The sequence below is a fragment of the Strigops habroptila genome, chromosome 3 (assembly GCF_004027225.2).
Source record: "Strigops habroptila isolate Jane chromosome 3, bStrHab1.2.pri, whole genome shotgun sequence".
Lineage (NCBI taxonomy): Eukaryota > Metazoa > Chordata > Aves > Psittaciformes > Psittacidae > Strigops > Strigops habroptila.
Window position 1 is genome coordinate 50973582 of NC_044279.2, and position 23167 is coordinate 50996748.

Sequence of the window (23167 nt, forward strand, 5' to 3'; positions counted from 1 at the left end):
AAAATAATCTGTTTCTATTAACCTATTTTCAAAAGCAAGATCTTCTCCCAATGAAATTCTCTATGCAAACTCCTTTCCTGGCACATCTCCACCATGCTCATATGAATATAGTAGAAATCTTACACCTGTGCACCTATGCAATCTACAATATTCTGTCCTGGCTACTCATTGGCTTGTACCAGATAGCATGTCCTTTAGTTAGAAACAGAGTCTTGCACAGGCTTCAGGAATGTTATGCTTGTGATGAGTACACATAAAATTATGATGGAAGTAGGGCAACTCTACAATAATTTGAATACTGTGTATTTAGGTTGTTACTGAGCCATGTCATGGGGGGCATTCACAGGATCAGTTGCAGATATGCACGTATAATGGGGTCATGTAGACTCTCTGAGACTACCAATTCTAAATCATGATTCATTTCATTCTAACAACACAGATGTCTCGAGTACAAGAATGTGCCTAGATCTGCACTGAATATAAACGGAGCCTAAAGTGATTGCTAAGAGGCAGACATGTGCATTGTAAATGCTGCAGGTTATACAAGATGAATTCTGCCCTGTGAGACCATCCTGGGTTAAATATTGAGGTATTTTACTCCAATTTACTACTATTAGGCTAAATTGACAGTGCTCATTTAAGACATAAACCAAAACCAAACCAAAGAAAACAAAAGGAAAGTGGAACATTGACTCAAGGTGAGCCACAGTAGCAGAGGACAAGACTGCTTCGCTTCTACATAGAGTGGCTCCGGCTTTTGCTGAGTCCTGCAAATAATTTTGAACAGCAGGACTAGAAAGGCCAGAAATGGAGAAGACATTGGAATCTTAGCCCTGCCCCAGAAGTGCTGATGAGTTACTGGCAGGGATGGCGGTTGTAGTCTGCAGCAAGTGTTTGAAGAAGTCAGATCTGCATAGGTGACTCCTTTGATAGACGTGCATGTGCTGTTTTACCACTACCTCTACGTGCCTCTACTGGTATTACTACCAATAAGCCATCATTCTTCAGAAGGCCATCTGCTTGCTGTCAGCATGGATTTCTGAAGGAGACCTGCTGGCAGCTGGGCCCACCAGATTATCACAGGGTGTTGGAGCTGGGGCCTGCCCAGAGATGGGAGAGCTGCATCTCTTCCTGGAACAGTAAAAGAATAAGGCCTGAGGCTGGAAGCATTGCAGTCAGAGAGGAGTGTATGTACAAAAGATTTTGTTGACATATCTGTAACTCATACAGAAGTGGGGAAGTACCTTCTGGGTCAATGATCCTTCCCAGCTGAAATGCCAGACCTACTGTCTTGGCCATACCGGTTTTGATACCTGCGCTACTACTCTGAGGCTCACTCAGATGTATCTCCAAGGGCTGTATTCAGTGCTAGCTGAAATGCAGTCCACCAGTATTTCTTGTGGGCAGAAGCTCTTATGAACATCAACAGCTGCAGGTCTAGCACTCTTTGGAGAAGTTGTCAGTTTATAAACATAAAGAAGCATTTGTAACCTTTTAAAAACGTCCTCCAATGTATTTTATTTTTGCTGGTGACTCCTCTTCTACAACAGGCAGAGCGCACCTGAGCTCTTCTCCCTGTTGTTTTCCATGAATGTTAGATTTCGCTCATTCCCTTGGATTATTTTGGAGCACATGCATCCCAGGAAGTTCCACAACTCATCAAGATGCTATTTGTAATGAAAAAAAGATGTTGTGGACTGTTTTTTTGCAAGTTCACAATATGTAGGAAACGAACTAGGTGCATTTACTAATCATGTATGGAGAGGTGTTTGTGCTCTTAAACAGTTGCAATTGGTGCCTAAGCTCTTTTGTGGATCTAGACCCTTCCACATGCAGTTAGCCGCACTTTCTCACAGAGCTTGAAAACACTTAAGCCAACCTTTTTGAACAAGAGTGCATGCTTTTCCCACTTAATGCCAAGTGCCAGAAGTCCTTTCTATTCCAGCAGCAGAACAGCAAGCTTTAAAGCTAACAGCTGTCTCTGTAGTTCTCAGACTTCACAGCTGCTGCAGTGAGCACGTCCCCCTGCCTGTCCAGATGCTATCATGTTAATGGCTTATTGCTTGCCCATGGGCAACTTTTCTGGATGCACCTGGCAGCGTTTAACCTGTTGGGTCTGTTCAAAGTTGTGGTTCCCTACGTGCTCTTAATAGTGAACTTCAGCCACACTTAAATGCAACTTTGTGTCTGAATAACCTGCACGCCTGGTTTCTGAGAGTGGCCTTGAGCTGCTTGTAACAGGCAGGACAGGCAGGCTAGTGCAGGACAAACTCCCAAGCCTTGTAAGCTGCAACCCAAAATGGTCATGTTGTTCTGAGCTGCTCATACTGCACCTGCCCAAACCAAAGCTTCATCCAGCTTTTATTTCACCTCCCATCTCCCCCCCCACACCCTTCACTTCCCACAACTGCAGCCACAAAGGCAGAAGCTCCCACCCGCCCTGGTACTACTGTAAGCACAGCAGTGAATGGTGATCAGTCTATAATCATTTGCTCTTGTGCAAATTAAATCTGGCCAGGGATGTCAAGGGCAACAAGGAAAAATTCTATGGGTACATCTGTGATAAAAGGAAAACTAGGGAAAATGTGGGCCCTCTCTCAAAGGAAATCCCAGGTAAGACCTGCTTACCCGGGATATTGAGAAGCCTGAGGTACTCAACTACTTCTTTGTCTCGATCTTCACTGGCAAGTGCTCCAGCCACACCACCCAAGTCACAGAAGGCAAAGTCAGGGACTGGAAGGATGAAGAACCGCCCACTGTAGGAGAAGATCAGGTTCAAGACCATCTAGGGAACCTGACAATGCACAAGTCCATGGGACCTGATGAGATGTATCCGTGGGTCCTGAGAGAACCAGCGGATGAAGTGGCTAACCCACTATCAATCATATTTGAAAAATCATAGCAGTCCAGCCAAGTTCACACTGACTGGAAAAGGGGAAATATAACCCCCATTTTTAAAAGGCTGAAAAAAGGAAGACCTGGGGAACTACAGGCTGGTCAGTCTCACCTCAATGCCCAGCAAGATCATGGAGCAGATCCTCCTGAAAACTATGCTAAAGCACATGGAAAATGATGAGGTGATTGTTGACAGCCAACATGGCTTCACTAAGGGCACACTGTGCCTGAAAAATGTGGCAGCATTCTACGATGGGGTTACAGCATTGGTGGATAAGGGACGAGCAACTAATCTCATCTACCTGGACTTGTGCAAAGCATTTGACACTGTCCCACACAACATCCTTGTCTCTAAACTGGAGAGACATGGATTTGACAGAATGGACCATTCAGTGGATAAGGAACTGGCTGGATGGTTGCACTCAAAATGTTGTGGCCAACAGCTCAATGTCCAAGTGGAGACCAGTGACAAGTGGCATTCCGCAGGGGTCAGTGTTGGGACTGGTGCTGTTCAACATCTTTGTCGGCAACATGGACAGTGGGATTGAGTGCATAGCAAGTCTGCCAATGACACCTGCAGTGCTGCATTCAGCTCTGGGGCCCCCAACATAAGAAGGACATGGACTTGTTGGAGCAAGTCCAGAGGAGGCCCACGAAGATGATCCAAGGGCCGGAGCACCTCTCCTATGAAGACAAGCTGAGAGAGTTTGTTTTTTTCAGCCTGGAAATGAGAAGGTTCTGGGGAGACCTTACAGCAGCCTTCCAATACCTAAACGGGGCGTATGAGAAATCTGGAGAATGACTTCTTACAAGGGCGTGTAGTGAGAGGACAAGGCTTTAAATTGAAAGAGGATAGATTTACATGAGGTATTAAGAAAAAATTCTTCACTGTGAGGGTGCTGAGGCGCTGGCACAGGTTGCCCAGAGAAGCTGTGGCTGCCCCATCCCTGGCAGTGTTCAAGGCCAGGCTGGACGGGGCTTGGAGCAACCTGGTCTCGTGGAAGGTGTCCTTGCCTGTGGCAGGGAAGTAAGAACTAGATGAGGATCTTTAAGGTCCCTTCCAACCCAAACCCTTCTATGATGCTGTGGTTCAGTCTGCATGTTCTTTGTCAGGGATGAGCTTTTTTGAGGTCTGGACTAAAGCCTGCACTAAAATCGGGGCTGCAATAGGTGTGCAGTGGCCGTTTCAGGCCGTGCCTCCTCCGCTTCCGCGGAGGTGCCGCAGCCCTGCGCCCTACCCCAGACCGCACAGACGAGGCCGGACATGGGCTGCTCTGCCCAGACTCCTCAAGAAAACGCCGCAGTGAGATGGGAGCAGGTATCGACGCCATCCTTTCCGGATCCTAACTTCGGCCCCGCTCAGCACTTACACTCCGGGCCGATCCCGGCAGCCGTCGCCCGCCCCTTCCGCCGGCGGGCCCGCCTCCTGCTCCCGGCAGCCCGCGGCCGGTATGGCGGCCCCCAGCGAGTAGGGTCGCACGTGTGGTTGTCGGTGTGGGGTTGCGGGGCCCGGGGCTGCCCCACCGGCACCGCCGCCGCCATGAAGAGCAAGTCCTCAGCCCACAAGTCGGGGAACACGCACCGGGTGAGCGCCCGTCCGGTCCCGCCGGGTTTCCGCGGCTGGTAGCCGCGGGAAGGGTCATGGGGGCTTCATCCTCGGTGTTAGTTCAGGAATAGTGCCCGGCTCCTGAAGAGGTGCTGGGGGAGGAGGCGAGAGGGCGGGTGGTGTGGTGGAGCCGCGTCGGTTGCCTGCAGCGCTGCGGGGGGACCCTGGCCGAGACACCGGCGCCGGAGCGCGGCTTCTCCCCTTTCCCGGCTCGGGGGCGCCAGGCACGCCACAACCTTAACGTAGAAAATGACATGATTTAATAAAAAAGTAATATCCAGTGCGGATATTACCCTAGGCGCTGTTTCAGGAAACAAGAGCTGGGCAGTTTGTTGACACCCCGTGGATTTCATAGAATCATGGAATTGTTTGGGTTGGAAGGGACCTTAAAGCTCATCTAGTTCCAACCCCCCTGCCACGGGCAGGGACACCTTCCACTAAACCAGGTTGCTCCAAGCCCCGTCCAACCTGGCCTTGAACACGGCCAGGGATGGGGCAGCCACAGCTCTGGGCACCCTGTGCCAGTGTCTCACCACCTTCATAGTAAAGAGGTTCTTCCTTATAGTTAATCTAAATTTACCCTCTTTCAGTTTAAAGCCACTATCCCCTGTCCAGTCACTACATGTCCTTGTAATTTTTTGCATCTTTTTCTCTGTGTTGTGAAGACTTGTGGGCTGCGAGTCTTGGTTGTGCAGAGCAAGGGGAGAGAGGGCTGTTCATGGGCATTTTAAGCATTTTTTTTGCCTTAAAAGTTGGGTAGGACTATTTACAGATTGATGGGTGCTATCTGACAGCCTGTCTTTAAAAGCAGGGTTTCTGTTTTTAGAGAGTGTGCAGAGACTATTCTCAGAACTGAGCAAGAAACAAATATGTCCTTTTGTTTTACAGTTTCTTACCTTTTCGGAGCGTTTAAGCAATGTTAATATCGATATTATTCATCGGATTGACAAAACTGGAAGCTATGCTGAGGTGAGAACAATAGTTGTGATCATTTTCTAAAATCATATCACAAGTAGCTACACTCCATGAAAGATTCCCTTAAGACATTTATTCAGGAGGAATTTGGAAAGAAGCTCCTTCAAGAGTTGCCTTTCCTGGGGCCTTATTTAGTGCTTTGTTCCCCTTTACTCTTTTACCTACTTAGTAGTATTGTAATAGGGACTGTTTGGCCATCCTGATGGCTTCCATGGGGCTGGGCCTGTGGGTGTTTCTGAAGATGCTGCTGTGGCAGTCAGCAGTCCTAGGTCTGGACCTGCAAAGATTTACAGGTGCTGAGCAGTTGCAATACTCACAGCGTATGTATAAAGCATGAGCATGTGTCTTTATAGATCATAAAGAAGGGTCATTTACATGTGTCTTATAGATCATCATTGTGATTCTAGTGCTTTGCAAGTTATTATCTCCTGGCCTGCTGGATTGTTCTTCTGAACTTCCCACTCCGTAGGTGTGAAGATGCCAAAAGAAATCCCAAAGAATGCTGGCTGGGCTGTGGCTCAACATCTTATATTATCAAGGCCAGTCAACAGAGGTCTAAAAAGCAGTTACATAAACAAGTCCTGTCACCAGAAAATATTTTCAAATGTGTTTTGGACATAGAAAGAGAAGTCTTATTTTCAGGGAAATTCCATAGCACCTTTTGAAATGAAGTCATCAAGATTTCTTGAAATACTCTTAAAATATTTGAGGCATTTAATAGTTTTCTTCATTCGAACCTTTCATCTTTATAGGCTACATTCATTAGGCTTGATAGCTGTTATTTTATCTTTGTTTTGACAGGAGGTCGAAACATACTTTTTTGAAGGACTGCGGAAATGGAGGGAACTGAACCTCACTCAGCATTTTGGTATGTCATTTTTATTCAGGTCTCCTGCTTTCCTTAAAATGTTAAAATTTAAAATGCATTTCGTCTGCATCCAGAGCCCAGTGAGAGATTTTCTGTTGATTGTTTTTTTTAATCAAGCACTGGACAGCTATTATTCTTTGACATCCTACATCCAACTGGCCTCATTTTCAGGGTTTTTCTTTTGTGCTTTGAACAGTGCAATTCTACAGTGAAGTGGCCAACAAATGCCAGTCCTTCAATCAGCTGGTCTATTACCAGAGTGCCATTGTGCAAAGCTTGAAGACACATTTGCAAGTTGAAGGCAGTCTTGCTTATCAACCCCTATTAGAGTAAGTATATGGTAAACAAAATGTAGTCAGAAGTCTTGATGGTATTAAAAGTAAGCATGACTCCTGTTGTGAGTGGTCTCTGTTTTTACTATACCTGAAGAAACTATAGCAATGAGATGCCCTAAATGGTCATATTTTCCTGACAGAGCTTTATGTCTTCAAAAAGTCTTAAAGAAAAACCCAGCTCCAAAAAACTATGACAAGGCAAGCAAATTAGCCTGAGTGCTTACTGAGTGTTGGAATAATAATGTTTTTGTTTGATGTTAATAATTTCTATCTTCTTGTTTACTGTTACCTGCTTGTTTTTTTAAAAATCTTAAGATTTTTGCCATCCACAGCTGCCTTATAGGTGATACTTAAATAAAAGCGAGAAGTAAATTTGATGCTGTCTTTCTTTCCAAAGAGAATGTGCTGGATTATGTAACGTTTGACTAGGTTTTTGTTGGATTGTTTTTGCAATGCACTAACATTTGTGTATTTTCTGAAAAACAGTCTAGTGGTGCAGCTGGCTCGAGATCTTCAGGCTGACTTCTATCCTCACTTTCATGACTTTTTCCTGGCCATCACCAAGTTACTGGATACACAGGACACAGACCTGCTGGAATGGGCTTTCACTTCTCTTTCCTATCTCTACAAATACTTGTGGAGATTGATGGTGAAGGACATACACAACATATACAGGTAAAAGTTGTGTTTAATGACCGTGTTGATCAGCAGTTATTAGGTGCTTTAGAAATGTAAATGCCACATGAATACAGAGCTTAAGGCTTCAGTATACTTGTTAGCATGCTTTCCCATCTTTCTGAGAGACTCTGAGCCTTTTTATCATACACAGCTCTGTTTGAGATCCTACTGAGTTTTATGGGCCACTGTACTGGAGGAGGGATACGGGTTGGGCTGCACATTTGGGCTTTTGGTCTCCTTTTCTCCTGTGGGAATAGGAGAAGCAGCATCCACCTCAGCTGGGTGAACAAAGCTCAGAAAGACACTGGATTGTCAGAGTCCTCTTGGATATCTGTGATCAAGTGTAAATTCAACACAGGTCTCCTAAGTATCTGTCAAGTACCTCTGTCATAGTTACATCATTTCTGTCTTTTCCAGTTGCAGACACCTGGACTTATGACATTGAATGAATTCCTCTGAGTCTTTAATCATTCCTTTCCCAGTATTTTCCCGTTTATGTTTTTCACTTCTTCCTGTCTGTTTAGTGAGAACAGATGAGATAGGCAGTTTTGTATGCTTTGAAACTCCTTGCCACAGGATGCTGTGCATGTGGAAGGTCATTGTAGAGAACCTGACCCAGTTGGAGGGAGTTACCAGATGCATAGGAGGCACTGCTGGCTTGAGGAGTCCCTGAGCTGTAGGTGGTCGAAGGCTGATTTTGCATGTGCTTGTCTTGTTTTTAAACATTTTCCAGGCATCTGTTTCTGGCTGTTTTAGACTGATTACAGGGCTGGATGGACCTGTGGCCTGCCCCAGTATGACTGCTTGTTCAATCTTACATTGCTGTGGTAGCAGTGCTCTTGGTTTTGTCATAGCCAGTTTGTCCGTGTTGCTTCCTCCCGGTTTTGATTGGGAGCAGATGGAGCAAAAAAGGAGTTACAGATTTCCTCCCCAGCCCAGCGAAAGCTGTCAAGCATATTGAAAAAGCTTCTGCTTGGTTGTAAATCTGAGGCACCACTTGCTCTGCACTGAATGTGTGGTGAGCCACATGCAACTGTTACTGATACTTACCAGCAACATGCAAATATTTATCACCCCTGTAAATTGTATCTGCAGAAACTTCTAAATGCACAGGCGAGCCTATGGCTTATCAAATCAGTTTTGGTTTACTTACTGCTGATGAGTATATATATATTGAAAATCTCAATGCTGCATTTGAATCTGTGTGGATCCAGAGACTTTAGTGGTATTTCTGAGTGTGGCTTAATTTGCCTGGTATTGTCATTTGACCTTCTTTACAAAACTCTGTTCTTTATCCAGGGAAAGTGGGAAGGAATTGGGTCGGGGAAGGTATTTGACCTCACTAGGAGGACAGATTCTTAGTTTGTTAAAAGTGGCAATGTAAACTGAAAACATTTCAAACCCAATTGGTGGCAATTTTTGCATTGCCTTTAAGACAGTGGATTATTTTGTGTCTTTGTAGCCTGTACAGCACCCTGCTGGCTCATCACAAACTTCACATCAGAAACTTTGCTGCTGAAAGTTTTGTCTTTCTAATGAGAAAGGTAAGCGAGGTGTTTGTACTTTGAAGCTATCTCCAGTCTGTGGTTGCTCTTGGATTCAATGCATAATACTGGGTTTTCACCAAAGAAGGGTTAACAAGGCCTGAAGTGGCATCCAGCATGTCCTGAGTTGTGATTTTTAGTGAGTATTTTACGGAGAGTGTCATGCAGTTTCTATCAGCAGTGGTAAATAGATGTCTTGGTGTGCTCTGTTTTAAGAGCAGTTAAACCACATGTCTGTGGTTGGTTTATCTAAAATGACTAGAAATGGTAGGGTAATCTTGCAGAAGGGAGGCTTTAGTTTATAAATGCATATTTACTCACTGACATTTTCTGAATGTTTTAAGGCCTTTGTAGAAATGAAATACTCATGACAACCTTTTTGCGCTCCTGAAAATCAAAGTATATAAGGTTCCCAGGGAGATCAATCAAGACTAGACAGCAGCTTTTCATGGAGTAAGGAAAGGGAGTAGTAGTTGTTTATTTTTATTTAGTCAAAATATACAAAAGCCAGGATTTCTGAGACTGGCTAGCAAATTTGGGTATCCTCATTTTTGTCTAAGTTGAGAGACCTTAATAAAGCACATGTGTTTGGTTGTTTTCAGAAATTGCTGAACTTCAAATCAAATCCTCAGAAATGGAGGGCTTTAAAATCTTGGGCCAGAAGTCCTCGCAGTATTTCCAAGTGTGGTTACAGTTTTGGATTACTGGATTCTCTGATCAGCTGATACATGTCTCTTTCCACACCAGTGCAGCAACCTTTGTGTTTCAGTTCGGATCAGTTTAATGGTGCATTTATGCTCACGTTTAAAATCATACGAATAGTCAAACCCACGTATTTCAGCTGCAGTGACCTAAGTAGACCTGTGTACATCTTGGGGCCAGAGGTGCTGTAGTAACTGAATAGCTGATCATTTTTCTCCTTTCAATTTCCTTGTGTGGTTGCAGAAACAATGAGTTTGAACTGTTATGGGAAGGCAGGACTCAGAGATTAAAGTGGTGCTGTGGAGCCATTTAATTGCTTCTATCTATCTGGCAGCTTTGAATAGAAGATAACTGGTTTTTTCTCCTTATGTTTTGTAGGTGTCTGATAAAAATGCGATCTTCAATTTAATGTTTGGTGACCTGGGGGAGCACCCGGAGAAGGTGGAAGGTGTAGGACAACTACTTTTTGAGATGTGCAAGGGTGTTCGAAACATGTTCCACTCCTGTGCAGAGATGGTAAAGACAAGAAAAGATTGCTGATTTAAATGTTGCTGTAATGGAGCCTTAGGCAGCGATCAGTGAAACCACTGAGTGTTGTCTTGTTCACCTCAGTGGATCCTTGGTGATACGCATGCTCTTCATTGCTTAACAGGATCTGAAAGCTGCCTTCTAAGAATATTCTTTGAGGTAGAAAGGTTATTTTTAGAAATTCCTGTGCAGTATTCTTTTATATTAAAATAGAACTGCTTGCTGATACTTCAGATTTTAAGTCATAGCTTTTTTTTTTTTTCCTGTAATCGTTCTACAAAGAATCAAAATCACTGGAATACTTTAGCAGTATATGCACTAATTAATTTTAGGATTGCTAGATTTATTTTTTAAGTATAAGGATGTGATATGCTCTTTTCCTGTGCAGGCTATGAAATTAATTCTGTCAAAGCTGGGGCCTATTACTGAAGAAGAGCTTGAACTCCCTTGGGTTGCTGTAGGAGAAGCCTTTGAGCAGATGATCAGATCAGCTGTAGTGCACATCCATAAGGAGCATTTTGACATTGTCTTCAAGTGCCTGGAGGTACATTGATTTTTTTTGTTATTATTTTCTTTTTTTTTTTTTTTAATTCATCAGATTGAAAAAATCCTGTGCACTTATCAAGAAAAATATTTGTTTAGATCCTCTGGACAGAAAGGGACACTAATGGGAGCGATCCAGAACAGTTCCATTTATGTATAAGGTAGTGATATGAGTAATCTCACAGCATCCATATCAGCATAATGATGCTTTAAAAAGTACTTAAGTTCTGATAATTCCAGTGAAAGCTGGGTGCTTCCATGCCATGGGCCAAGTACTTTTTCCTAATTCGTGTGTCATCTGTTGGCCTTTCAGGAGACCTTTGTCTAATGAGATATTTGTGTTTCTGTCCAAGGAATCTGAGATGTGTGTTTTTACATAATGGGAATCACATAGTGTTTCTGCAAGATTTAAGTTGTTGAACATGAACGAGAGTCAGCAGTAGTTTGGGCAGATGAAATGTTGATTCTTCAGAATGCCTTTCAAATAACAATAAGTGAAACAGGGTCTGATAATTTCTCTGAAACATTTTGCTTTCCTTTTTATTTAAACAGGGGTCACTCTTAGACTTGCAGAGGAAAATAACTAAGGCCAATTGCTGTATAGTTTCAGAGCAGATGCAGAGGATTCTGCAAGCTTATCTGATCCTAGTGGAACATGCAAACGGATCCAAAATCTCACTGCCTGAAGATGTCTGTCAGGTAAGTCAGACCATCCCTTTGGCTGATGTGCCGGAGAAGCATCAATTGGTACGAAAAGGTCTGGTCAGCTGAAGCACTTGTGCACATTTCTGATGCATCATTTTGCTTAGTATTTGAGTTGAGCGAACAGAGACAGTTGTTCTGAGTATTGCTACCTCTCCAATCCACTGAGAATTTACCTCTGTACTATAATTCTGATGCAGTCTTTTAAATGAGCAAGGCTGCTGCTTCCAGAGACCACTTCCTGCTTCTTTGGAGGAGACCTAGATCCCCCTATCAGTCATTAGAACAGTTCTAACAGATACACATATGTTTGACCCCATTGGGTTCAAATGTAAGTTTAGTGCCTTCAAACTTCAACAGGACTATTAGGTTTCATTTCTGTGAAATAGTTCTTTAGAAAACTGTCCTCCTGCTCCAGGGACTGTCCAGGTCATTCAGACCAGACAGTCACTGTCTTCACAGATGAATTTCAGTTCTATCTCTTTCATTTCAGATTTTAATAAAAATGTTACAAACACCAGATCTCTCATCATCTTGCTGCAAGACCCTGCTGAGGACCATTTCTTCATTCTTGCTGGCCGAGAATGTTTTCTTGCCTGACTCTTTGGCCAAGGAAGCTATTGAGAAGGTAACAAGGACTGCTGCTTACAGCAGAAATCCCAGAGTTTAAGTTCCATAGAGCAGACATTCAGGACATTCTACTTCAGGCTGGGAAATATACTGTAAGGTTCTCTTTAACCATTTTGCACAGATCAGGGAGAAGCTGCCTAATGTCTTACCTAATGTCTGCTGAGGTCTTGGGGACTCCTTGACAGTCTTACACAAACACTGTCAGTGCAGCAGTGCCACTGTGGCAGACATCTTTGCAATGAAAACTAGGTTCTGATTCAAACACCTACAGCCTCTGTAGAGAATGGAGGGAGAACAGAGAAGGGACATGTTCTGCCTTAGTAGGTCACTGAGTTGGACTTACTGAAAAAGGTACGTTTTTGCATGAAGTTGCCAAGCATTTAGTGAGCTTGGGTTAGTTTTGTGAACAAGGTTCAGGTAAGTGGTTTGATTTAGAAAGTACAGAGGTAGGCACATTTCAGTAGTACCATTGCTCCTGAAGCATTGACAGGATTACCTGTATATGTGCCTGTCAAATGCAGCCTTGCAAGGATTAATAGGAGATGCTACTATGGAGTCTGATTCTTCAGTTTTCCTGTTACATTATAATTTTGGTCCATAGTTGTACTGTTTATGTAAACAATATTTGAAAGAAAAGATGTCATGTGATTATCAATGTGAAAACAAGGCTGTTGCAATTGTTTAAAAAAGATCAAATTTCACCTGGTCTTCAGTGTTGGCTTGTGTTGAAGTAAGATTGGTTCTGCCTGTGGTACGAGTCCAGTTTTGCTCAGGAAACATGGTCCTTCAAATATTTGAGGGTTTTTGTGTGGGCTTCTGTTAAACCAGAGGAGGCTTAAAGCTGTCCTTGTCTTATGAAGGGTCCGGGGAAGGAAGATCTGGGTGTATATTTCTATGTTGCACGTCTTAGCATTGAGGAGCACTGATCCTGGGTATCTCAAAGGGCTGTTCCTGTCTTGGGTCTTTCAGAAGCACAGAGGTTGGCTCTGACCATGAGGTGGTAGACTTTCTGCAACCTACTGCACAGAAAAAATGCTGAATTGAAAGATCTTTTGGACCTAAGCTTTTTTATAACAGTTGGTGTGTCTAAAGTCTTAGAACTTTCAGCTTACATTTTCCACATCACACTAAAGAGATACATAAACTGACTTTGCACAGAGGCAGCTTGGATCCAGCAGGGTTTGTTAAAAATGACTGTGCTTGTCTGTACCTGAACCATCACTGGAAATAGTACTGCTGTGTGTGCCTGAACTGACAAACCCTGTTAGCTGTGAACAGAGAGCCAGGCTGGATGTCTCAGAATTCAAAGCATGGTTGATTCATAAACCGGAAGAAATGTCCCATGGGTAATGGAGAGTTTACTATGAAATGTCTTGTGCTAATGTGTTCTTGTCAACCTTTCGTTTGCATCTTGCAGGTATTTGCAAGTGGATTTGAATGGCGCTTTCTTTTGGACTTCTCCGAAGCAATGTTTACAATGGAGCAATTTGAGAGGGTACGTGGAGGCTTTTGTGCATTAGTTTATTTTCATTGTCAAAGGGAAATCCATAGCATATTTACCTGCCTTGTAAGCTGAAGCATTTTTGTGTATTGACACGATGTTTATTTGAACTTCTGGCATACCCTGATAAGAATAAAAGAGATTACTTATGCCATTGTGTTGAAGTTTAGTAGTGGTGCTCAGGGTTGGAGAAGGTGACAAGTATCTGTACTCACAAAGAGAAGCTTGTCTGTTGGGAATTAAAGGGGTGGCCTTGTTATGGGTGGGATGAAGAGAAGGAGTCCGGGAGAAGCTAAGTGGAAATGAAGAAAAGGGATGGCTGTAGGTCAGGCCTGGAACTGGTGACCTAGGAGAAATCAAATTAATGAAACAGAGCGGGAGGTGAAAGTAAAGTCAGGGATTGGGAATGTCCTGATGAGACTAGATTTGGGGCAGACTGAGTTTTTACATCAAATCACTGTACCTGCTGGAGTGAGAGGACAAGGATGTCTGTGTGCTGGCCGGTGTCTTGGGGCACCAGGACTGACACATCTGGCGCTTTGCAAGTGCTCATTTGTCAGTGTTTGGATTTCTCTGCTGCTGGTGTCATGTGGGTTTGGATTTGATCATGATTGAAGAAACTTACCAATCCTTGACTGTTTTTGTTTGGTTTTTTGTTTTGTTTTTTTGTTTGTTTGTTTGGTTGGTTGGTTTTTTTTTGTTTTGGTTTGTTTGTTTGTTTGTTTTGGTTTTGTCCATTCAGCATTTTCTTCCATACTTTCTGGAGTATATTGAGCATTGCTTCTCTGGCACAGATGCCCTTGCAAAGGATGAGGCAATGGCAATTCTGGCTAAACTCATTCTGGTGAAAGCAGAGCCTCCTACCATTGGTTCAATGCCATTTGAGAAGTATCCTCTCGTTTTCACTGAATCATCTGTCAGGTGAGACTTCTCCAGTTTATTAAACGCTAGATGTGTCTGCATGGCTGCAGGCCTGAAGGCAATGCAGACCTATGTATAAGTTGTTCCACAGTTTAGCCCAAGTGGTGTAAATGTCAGTATTGCTGGTAGATTTGCAAACCAAGTGATACAGTAGGATCCCTTTTTTTTTTTTTTTTTTGAGATTATTCGAGAAGAGATACTACTCTGAAGAGGTTATCACTGATATAAAAAGACTAGCAAGTGTTGCAGTAGGTGTGTGATGGGGATTTGTTACACCAACATGCATGCTGCATCCTTGGGCAGTTAATCTTTGTAGTGAGTGCTGCAGTCCAGGTTCTTATCATTACTAACCTGTTGCCTGTAGCCCATCTTTCTTCCCTGTATGCATATGTCTTGTCCAGGAGCTTTCTTGGCAGTAGTAGTATAATCTTAACATAGAGCACAGCTGGGTACCAAAGGGCATGTAATTAAACCAGATATGGCATTGTGCTGGCACGGCTTGACTGCTAGTTGCAAAGCTATTTTTATTGCAATGAAGTGGTTGCTTTCCCCCTGGAGGCTCTATGGAAAGATTTGCAGTAACCATTGTCAAGCACAGAATGACTGTTGCTAATCTACTGGTAATGATTGTTTTAATCATTCTAGCTCAGATAATTCAAAACGGTTGCCTGCAGAGTGGTGATTTGTATTGCCTTTTATGTAAGGTTTTATCTTTCCTAAAAGCAATGACTCTGTAGGTTTTCTTAGCTTTATTTAATAGAGTGAGGACAGAAGGTTGAATCAGAATAATTGCATTTGGTTTTCTTCCCTTGTTTTCTTTGTCTGTTGATTTGTGTGGATTTCCGGTGGTATGGAGTACTTAGCTGAGAGGACCTTGGTCCTACCTGGGACTTCTTTGTGCTCCTGCGGTGTCAGTGGCAGAAATTAGGGCTACGAGACACCTCAAGAGTTGCATACCTCATCTCCTGCCTAGGATGGAATTAGCAAGTCCTGAACCAGTCCTGAAAGATGTCTGAGCAAATTGTTATTAAGTACTCCAAATCTGGAGGTTCCAAAGCTGTCCCTGGCAGTCTGTGCCAACACTTTACTGCCTTTATGATTACACAGGTGTTTGGATTTTTTTCCCAGTCCTAAGTGTATGAACTAAACTTCCTTTACTGCAGTTTAAATCCATTGGTGTTTATCTGCTGGGAACACAAAAATCAGAATATTTCTTCTCTTTGTATGCAACTTTTACAAATAACAGGCTTTGATCATCAGGAGCATCTGAAATCTTCTTTCTCCAGACCACAACCCTAATTCCTTGAGGTTTCACTCATAAATTTTGTTTCTGAAACCTCTGATGGTTCTTGATGTCATCTCCTTTTTGTTAGCTTCTGTTTTTCTTGAAGGGTGGATCCTATGCAGCCTTCTAACTGCAGTCTTGCAAGCACACTGGGTGGCAAGATTGCTATCCATGAGGTGTGAAGTACTCTTCTTCATATGTCTCAGTATGGTGTTAACCCTCTCTGCCTGCAGATGGGCTTGTTGATTTGAGCTCAGCTTGTGACTCCTTTTAAGTCATCAGACTTTTACCTCACTGATTGTTTTCTGTCATTCATTAGCCTATGTCAGTGTGATCATGGTTTATTAACGATAATCTCAGAGATGACTCTTAGGTGCTTCTAAAGGCTATATGTCCTGGTTGGGAGGGTGTCCAATTGACAACTAGTGTCTTTCCTTCTAGAAATATTATTTGAACTTGAAATAAAGTCCTGACATTTCCTGTGGGCCATGTTTGGTGCTTCTCAGCATGACTACTTAATGTTTTGTGCTGTGGAGGACATTAAAAATTAAAATCCCTTAGGTTGTCCAAGTGCTTTTTGCTAGAAGTAGCAAACATAACTTTGAATATCATGGGAAGAAGTGGTTACTAAAAAGTTTGCTTTTATTTTTAGCTCTAATACAAGGCAACAAACAAGTAAAAGACAAGGAGGAAAGGCAGAAGAATTGGTGTTGGATCATGTACTGTCTTTAATCCATTTACCAGAGAAAGAAGACATCACTGACCTTTCACAGCCTTGGGTTGCCTTGGTTGTACTGCCACATATTAGGTAAGGGGTATTCTAAGGTACTATTGTTATGTATTTATGTAATACTGTGTAGTTGAAATTGCTGTCTGTCAGAAATCATTGTACTAAGGGAAGGACAATCATTACTGACCTTAGTTTGGGGAAACTGGGGTTAGAAGGCAACAAAATGCTGTGTGTAAATGCCATGAGTCAGTAGTAAAGTCAGGAATATGATATCCATTTCTTGATTGCCTACTCCCTAAATTTAGTACTTTAGTACATAGAAATGTTCATGACATGTTTCAGTTTCTGTGTTTTAAGCACTGATCTCTAGAAGGTGCAATGAATGCTACAAGTTAAATTGTGAATTGGAAATAGCAAAAATAGTTTGCTGGTTGTTTCAGGCTTGGAGTGAGCTATCTGTAACTTAATACAAGATAGATGTCAAAAGAAAGCTTTCCTATGTGTGTAGCTGTCAGTGTCACATAGAGGTAAATGTCTTCCCATTTATTTTGGACAGACCAATGGACAAAGCAAACACTCTGTGCCGTGTGACAAATTTCATAGACTCTCTCTTCACAGCCATTGACAAAGGAAGCCTCTGCAAAGGTCAGTTACGGTTATTTCCTCTTTATTTGCTTTTTGTTGATATATAAAAATATGTAAAGCAGTTCTTCTGATGACATAAAGCATGAAAATGAATAGTGGTAGTATCATGTCCAAATTTATTGACAAGCTCAAGTGAAACCAGAACAGCACAGCTTGGGAGGAAATTCCCTCCAGGAAAGGATTCTGCATTTGCTTTTGATGGTAATAATGGGACAGCAGATGTTTTGCGAAGTGGAACACAGATAGTTGGGAAGGAAAAGAAGAAAGTGAGAAAAAAAGAGGGTGGAGAGCAATCTAAACCAGAAGCAGTCAAGTGAAGGAGAGACTATTGACTGACAAACTCCAACTAGACTATTCCATACCTATAGTGCAAAGTTTGGGACATTACCATCTCTGACCTCAGTGACAGCACCAGTTCTAAAATGCTGCATCTTTCCTCCAGGCATTGGTGGTCACTGGTTGTCTTCCCTCTCTGGCTGGGAAGAAAAAAGTTTTAACCGTGCTTGCATTGTACAGCACAGTTGCTACTGTATTGGAAAACCCCTGTTTCACTGTTCATTGTTCCTTAGTTTGAAAGGGCTTTTCCAGAGTCTGGTCTTTTCCCTTTATAATGCCTTTATTAACATTCCTAAACATATCTGCCAACTGACTCTGTTGCTTTTCCTTCTCGTCTTTGTCAAGCATGGTCCCTTTTGATTTAGCCCTTTCTTCTAATCTGTTTGCAGGGTTTGTGTGCTGTCATGATTATTTTAGTGGCAATGTACTTATTCTAAAAAAGGAATACCCAAGCTTTCTTTTCTTGGATCTCATCTCAGCTCTGCACCAGCTCTCTGTGCATGCAAGAGGCACACTGTTGTTTCTTCCTTTGCCCATAAGAGAAAACAAATGCAACCTCATTCCTACAATCCTGCATCCTGTTGTCCCATCCTACACTTCTTTGCTTGATTTTCCTCACCTTCCTCCCACACTTTCTTCATCCTCTGGACACTTTCTTCATCCTCTGCCATTCTTTCCAGCTCCATGATCTCTGCAGTTCCTTCACGTTCTACTAGGACTCCAGTCTCCTCCCACACTGCCCGTGCAAGGCACACGCCAGCCCTGTGCTCCCTGTTTGACTTGCCTGGCCTCTGAGGCAAAATGCAACGCCCAGAACCGAGTGTTTTTCTACAGTTATAGAATCATAGAATAGTTAGGGTTGGAAAGGACCTTAAGATCATTTAGTTCCAACCCCCCTGCCATGGGCAGGGACACCTTGCACTAAACCATGTGGTCCAAGGCTCTGTCCAACCTGGCCTTGAACACCGCCAGGGATGGAGCATCCACAACCTCCCTGGGCAACCCATTCCAGTGCTGCACCACCCTCACTGTAAAGAACTTCTTCCTTACATCTAATCTAAACTTCCCCTGTTTAAGTTTGAACCCATTACCCCTTGTCCTACCACCACAGTCCCTAAGGAAGAGTCCCTCCCCACCATCCTTGTAGACCCCCTTCAGATACTGGAAGGCTGCTATGAGGTCTCCACGCAGCCTTCTCTTCTCCAGGCTGAACAGCCCCAACTCTCTCAGCCTGTCTTCATACGGGAGGTGCTCCAGCCCTCTTATCATCCTCGTGGCCCTCCTCTGGACTCGCTCCAACAGCTCCATGTCCTTTTTATGTTGAGGACACCCGAACTGTACACAATACTCCCAAGTGAGGTCTCATGAGAGCAGAGTAGAGGGGCAGGATCACCTCCTTCGACCTGCTGGTCATGCCTCTTTTGATGCAGCCCAGGATACGGTTGACTTTCTGGGCTGCAAGCGCACACTGCCGGCTCATGTTAAGGTTCTTGTCAACCAACACCCCCAAGTCCTCCTCTGCAGGGCTGCTCTGAATCTCTTCTCCACCCAACCTGTAGCAGTGCCTGAGATTGCCCCAACCCAGGTGTAGGACCTTACACTTGGCTTGGTTAAACTTCATAAGGTTGTCATCGGCCCACCTCACAAGCGTGTCAAGGTCCCTCTGGATGGCATCCCTTCCCTCCAGCCTATCAACCGAACCACACTTGCTGAGGGTGCACTCAATCCCACTGTCCATGTCACCGACAAATATGTTGAACAGGACCGGTCCCAACACTGATCCCTGAGGGACACCACTTGTTACAGGTTTCCAACTGGACATCGAGCCATTTACCACAACTCTTTGCGTGCGGCCATCGAGCCAGTTCTTTATCCACTGAGTGGTCCATCTATCAAATTGGTGTCTCTCCAATTTAGAGACAAGTTGCTGTGGAGTGCAGGGAAGCTGGCTTGCGAACTGGGACAGAGCAGCAGCAAGTTAACCCTGGCAGCTGTTCAGGGGTAACTGCCTGTATGGGAGTGGTTGCCCTATTGATCATATAAGTGTGTCTATAATGAGGCAGGAGCTGCCATCTTTGTCCAGCATAGACATACTACTACTAGAGGGTATGAATATTGCACTTCGGGAACCTGTGCCCTTACACTAAGAAGCTTCATCCTGCCATTACTTGCTGTTCTCCTCTCTTTGAGGAGCTCCATGTGGACGTTAATAGTGAGCAGGATTCAGCACATACCTGGCGAATTGAGCAACTTGGAATAGAGGGACATTTTCAAAGGAATAAATGGGAAATGAATGCTCACTTCCCCTTCTTTTCCATGGCAGTTAGCAGTGTGTAAGAAAATTATATCCTTTAAAAACTTTATTAAATTCGCTTGGTTTGGGAACAGTGTTCAGCTTGGGAAGAGGTAAAGAAAAAGGAGATTTTTTTTTATTTATTTTTTTTTTTTAAACAACCTATTTGCTAACTTAGGAGTGTCAGAGGAAAGGAATTGCCCTTCCCCTTTCTTACCTAGAAGGGCTTTTGCTCTTCTGGAAAACCCTCGATCCCTAAAGGAGGCAAAGAGGTTTAGGAAGGAGACGTGATCGCTGTAACCAAGTTCAGTAGACCCTCCTTCCATTCACTAACAAATATTCAGTCTTTAAGTGTATGGAACAGCTTTGTAGATCTCGTACTGTATAGTGCATTGCTGAAGTGCCAGAGTTTATAGGCACCTATGTGGTAGCATCAGTATATGTTTTTGCTTCTCTTTTTCTGCATTCATATCAATTTGGGCAGCATTTCTTAATTTCTGAGTATCATTTATAGCATAGAGTTGTCCGAAACTCCTGCAACAGCGCTTACCTCCAGATCTCTATTCTCTGTGTATGCAGGTGTGATGGAAACAGATGCAAAACTGGGAGCTGCTCATAGCTTTCAACGCTGGCTTGCAAAAATAAGTAGACACTTATTTTGATAGTCAGAGGAACATTTCCTTTGCGGGTTATGATAATGGTCAGAAAATACACATGCCATTTCTGGGATCCATATATCATCCTATTTCTGTGACTCCAGCCATTTCAGGATGGGCAAGCACCATACAAACACAAGTCATTGAGAGCTGAGTAAATATACAGGCTGTTCTTCTTTTCTCTCTACTCCAGGAAGCCTGTTTGTGGCCTGCCAAGCTGTAAGTACTCTCCTTAGTTTGGCAGAGTCTTCTGAAATACTCCATTTGTTACCTGTGGAGCGTGTCAAGGGCTTGGTGACGTAAGTAAACTCTGCCCGTTCTGTGATCTTTCCTGATTTTCCAAGGTGCAGCGAGTTGACTTTGCCTTTATGTAGGGGCTTGTTAAATGCCTCTTTGTGTGTTGCCCATTCTGTTACGCCAGTGCATTGCTTCAGTATTGTTGTTATGTAAGATAGCAATGCTGTAGGCACTGTTTGTTTGAAAAACCAGGTAGATGTAGTGCCTGTTCAGTGATATTTTTTCTGCAAACTGTAGTTTTCTTAGACAGCTGCAGGGTAGTGTGCCAGATATGGTGGTTCTAGTTTCACCTGGGATCGCCAAGCTTAGTAATGGTATGTCACATTATAATGAATGAAAGAGACAGGAAAGTGCTTTCTGAGTTGTGTCAGAAGCTTGAACTGCTGCAATCTGGTAGTGGTGTTGGGATTCCACCGTGCCTTTACATACTCATGCATGTGCTTGCTGCACAGTGGGAGGAGGTTTTGTATCCTTCATTTTATTTATTGTAACTCTATTCGGCTTATAATTAGCACACATAACTGAGTGGCTGGAGGGATCGAGGGAGATTGTTGGTCTCTCTCCAGCAAATCCTGCTGAACTTGTCGCCTCCCATTGTTGTTGGGATGGAGCATCTCCAAGTCTTCGGTGGCTTGAGCTTCCAAACATCCTGTTCAGTTAGGAAATCATGGTGCCCATGTCTGAGGCATGATGGAAATGAAACAGCTTGCCCAGATCAAACAGGAAGTCTTGGCAGGGAGCTTCAGTCTAGTGCTTTTCTGCCAGCTTTGGGCTGGGGGTGAAACCCACTTGAAGCAAGGGATGTAAGGCAGCAGAAGGAGGTTTCCCTGTGGGCAGGCAGGATTCTTGCTGTCTCACCTAGGCCTGGATTATTTCCTTTCAGTCAAAGTTGATCACTGACTGGGTACCTGGGCAGTAGCAGCAGCCCTTGTCTGACCTACGAAGGTTTGTTTCCTGCAGGTGCGAGGGGAAGGAGGGAGTCCAGCCTGTTAGCCTGAGGTGAACAAGCCTGATTAATACAAAGGAGGAATCTTGGCCTCTTGGGCTCTCATGGTTATTGGGCTTTGAGGCAGCAAGCCAGTGTGCTGGTGAAGTCTGGCTTCACTGGCCTGCTGGTGCCAGCAGAGTCTCAAGTCACGTGGAATTTTCCCTTAATATTATTATCATCACTGCTGCCTTATTTTCAAATATTTACATCGTTGCGGTGCTCTCTGTATGCTAATAAAACACTGTTGTTCTAGCACTTTCCCTTCAGACCCCTCTGTGCTGCTATTGGCTGATCTCTATTACACGAGGTTGGCATTCTGTGGCTGCCAGGAACCCCTTTCCCAAGGGAACCTAATGGACTTGTTTGAGAAGTTGCATCCTAATATTTCCACTGGTGTTTCCAAGGTAATCTGCTTTTTTGAGCACATGCAAGATAATTTGTATTTTAACAATGTAATTTAAGTAAACTGAGTTAAATGACAAAGACTGAAAGGAAGAACATGAAATTGTGTAAAGCTTTACTTCTGTGGTATCTGTAGGGTGCCATAGGGTATGAGTTAACAGAGGTTAACTTATAGACCTGCAAGGCTTGTCTCTTCCCTCAGGGTGAATCAGAGCAGGAGCCTAATGTATTCATTTTGAATTGCCTGCTGGACTACTGGACCTCATCCATTTCTCAACTCTAGGAGGAACCTAGTGAAATCAGCCTCCTGTACAAAACATTAACCTCTGTGTAGATATGTATGTGTCTGCATATATAGCCTGCATTCTCCTGCATGCTTCTGACATATGTTTCCACTTTGGATAGGTCCGGCTGTTGACTGTTCGAATTCTAAACCATTTTGAGAATCTGCCTTCTACACAGATTGAGGTAGGGCTAAAGCTTTTCTTTTAACATTTTAAAGCCATCTCTGTTTGATGTTGTTTGTGAACTGTTTTTGCAGTTCACAGAAACAAAGAATGTGTCTGGTAGAGGTTGTCCTGTGCTTTTGTGCTTTCACATTCCAGTTTTTTCTCTTTGTCCCCTTGCCTCCTGATAGTTTCTAATGTGTGAGTTTTGATGCCTAAGTGGTGGAACCAGAGCACACCCATTGACTTTGTTCTCTGGTCCAAAAATGGCTGCTACTCTGTACAGTTTTGTTGAAATACCTATCAATGAGAAAAGGATACTCTTAACAAATTGCATGTCACTTGTTTGTTCAGGGTGACAGCACAGGCAAACTCCAGACAGTATTTGCCATATTGCTTCAAGCAGAACTTGTGCCAGCAACAGTGAATGATTACAGAGAGAAACTTCTCTACTTGAGAAAACTAAGATGTGATATAGTGCAGTCTGCAATACCAAGTGGATCTTTGCAGGAGGTAAGTAGTTAGAGTCAAAAAGCAGTTGTCTCATTCCTTTATTCCAAGAGAGCATTCTTACTCCATCACATGGATTGCAGAGTTTTTAATGAGTTCATTGAAAAATCAGTGTGCTCCCAGATTATGTTTTAGAATACTTAGTAGAGAT

At 43.4% G+C, this 23167-nt stretch overlaps 1 protein-coding gene across 2 annotated transcripts in view; it reads left to right on the forward strand.

The window, feature by feature from the left end:
- Positions 1 to 4340: 4340 nt before the first annotated feature.
- Positions 4341 to 23167, forward strand: part of UTP20 (UTP20 small subunit processome component) — a 64401-nt gene continuing 45574 nt past the window's right edge. Inside the window, exons 1-18 of one of the 2 annotated variants that reach the window (XM_030478430.1) lie at positions 4341 to 4480; positions 5390 to 5470; positions 6278 to 6344; positions 6541 to 6673; positions 7166 to 7354; positions 8820 to 8901; positions 9982 to 10119; positions 10520 to 10675; positions 11227 to 11373; positions 11870 to 12004; positions 13424 to 13501; positions 14250 to 14428; positions 16366 to 16521; positions 17000 to 17088; positions 20567 to 20672; positions 21912 to 22062; positions 22466 to 22528; positions 22861 to 23019. In XM_030478430.1, the coding sequence (XP_030334290.1) occupies positions 4436 to 4480; positions 5390 to 5470; positions 6278 to 6344; positions 6541 to 6673; positions 7166 to 7354; positions 8820 to 8901; positions 9982 to 10119; positions 10520 to 10675; positions 11227 to 11373; positions 11870 to 12004; positions 13424 to 13501; positions 14250 to 14428; positions 16366 to 16521; positions 17000 to 17088; positions 20567 to 20672; positions 21912 to 22062; positions 22466 to 22528; positions 22861 to 23019 (2154 nt within the window). In that variant the 5' untranslated portion in view covers positions 4341 to 4435. Of the gene's footprint in view, positions 4481 to 5389; positions 5471 to 6277; positions 6345 to 6540; positions 6674 to 7165; positions 7355 to 8819; positions 8902 to 9981; positions 10120 to 10519; positions 10676 to 11226; positions 11374 to 11869; positions 12005 to 13423; positions 13502 to 14249; positions 14429 to 16365; positions 16522 to 16999; positions 17089 to 20566; positions 20673 to 21911; positions 22063 to 22465; positions 22529 to 22860; positions 23020 to 23167 lie in introns of those variants that run through there. The other variant, XM_030478431.1, reaches the window with a different exon arrangement.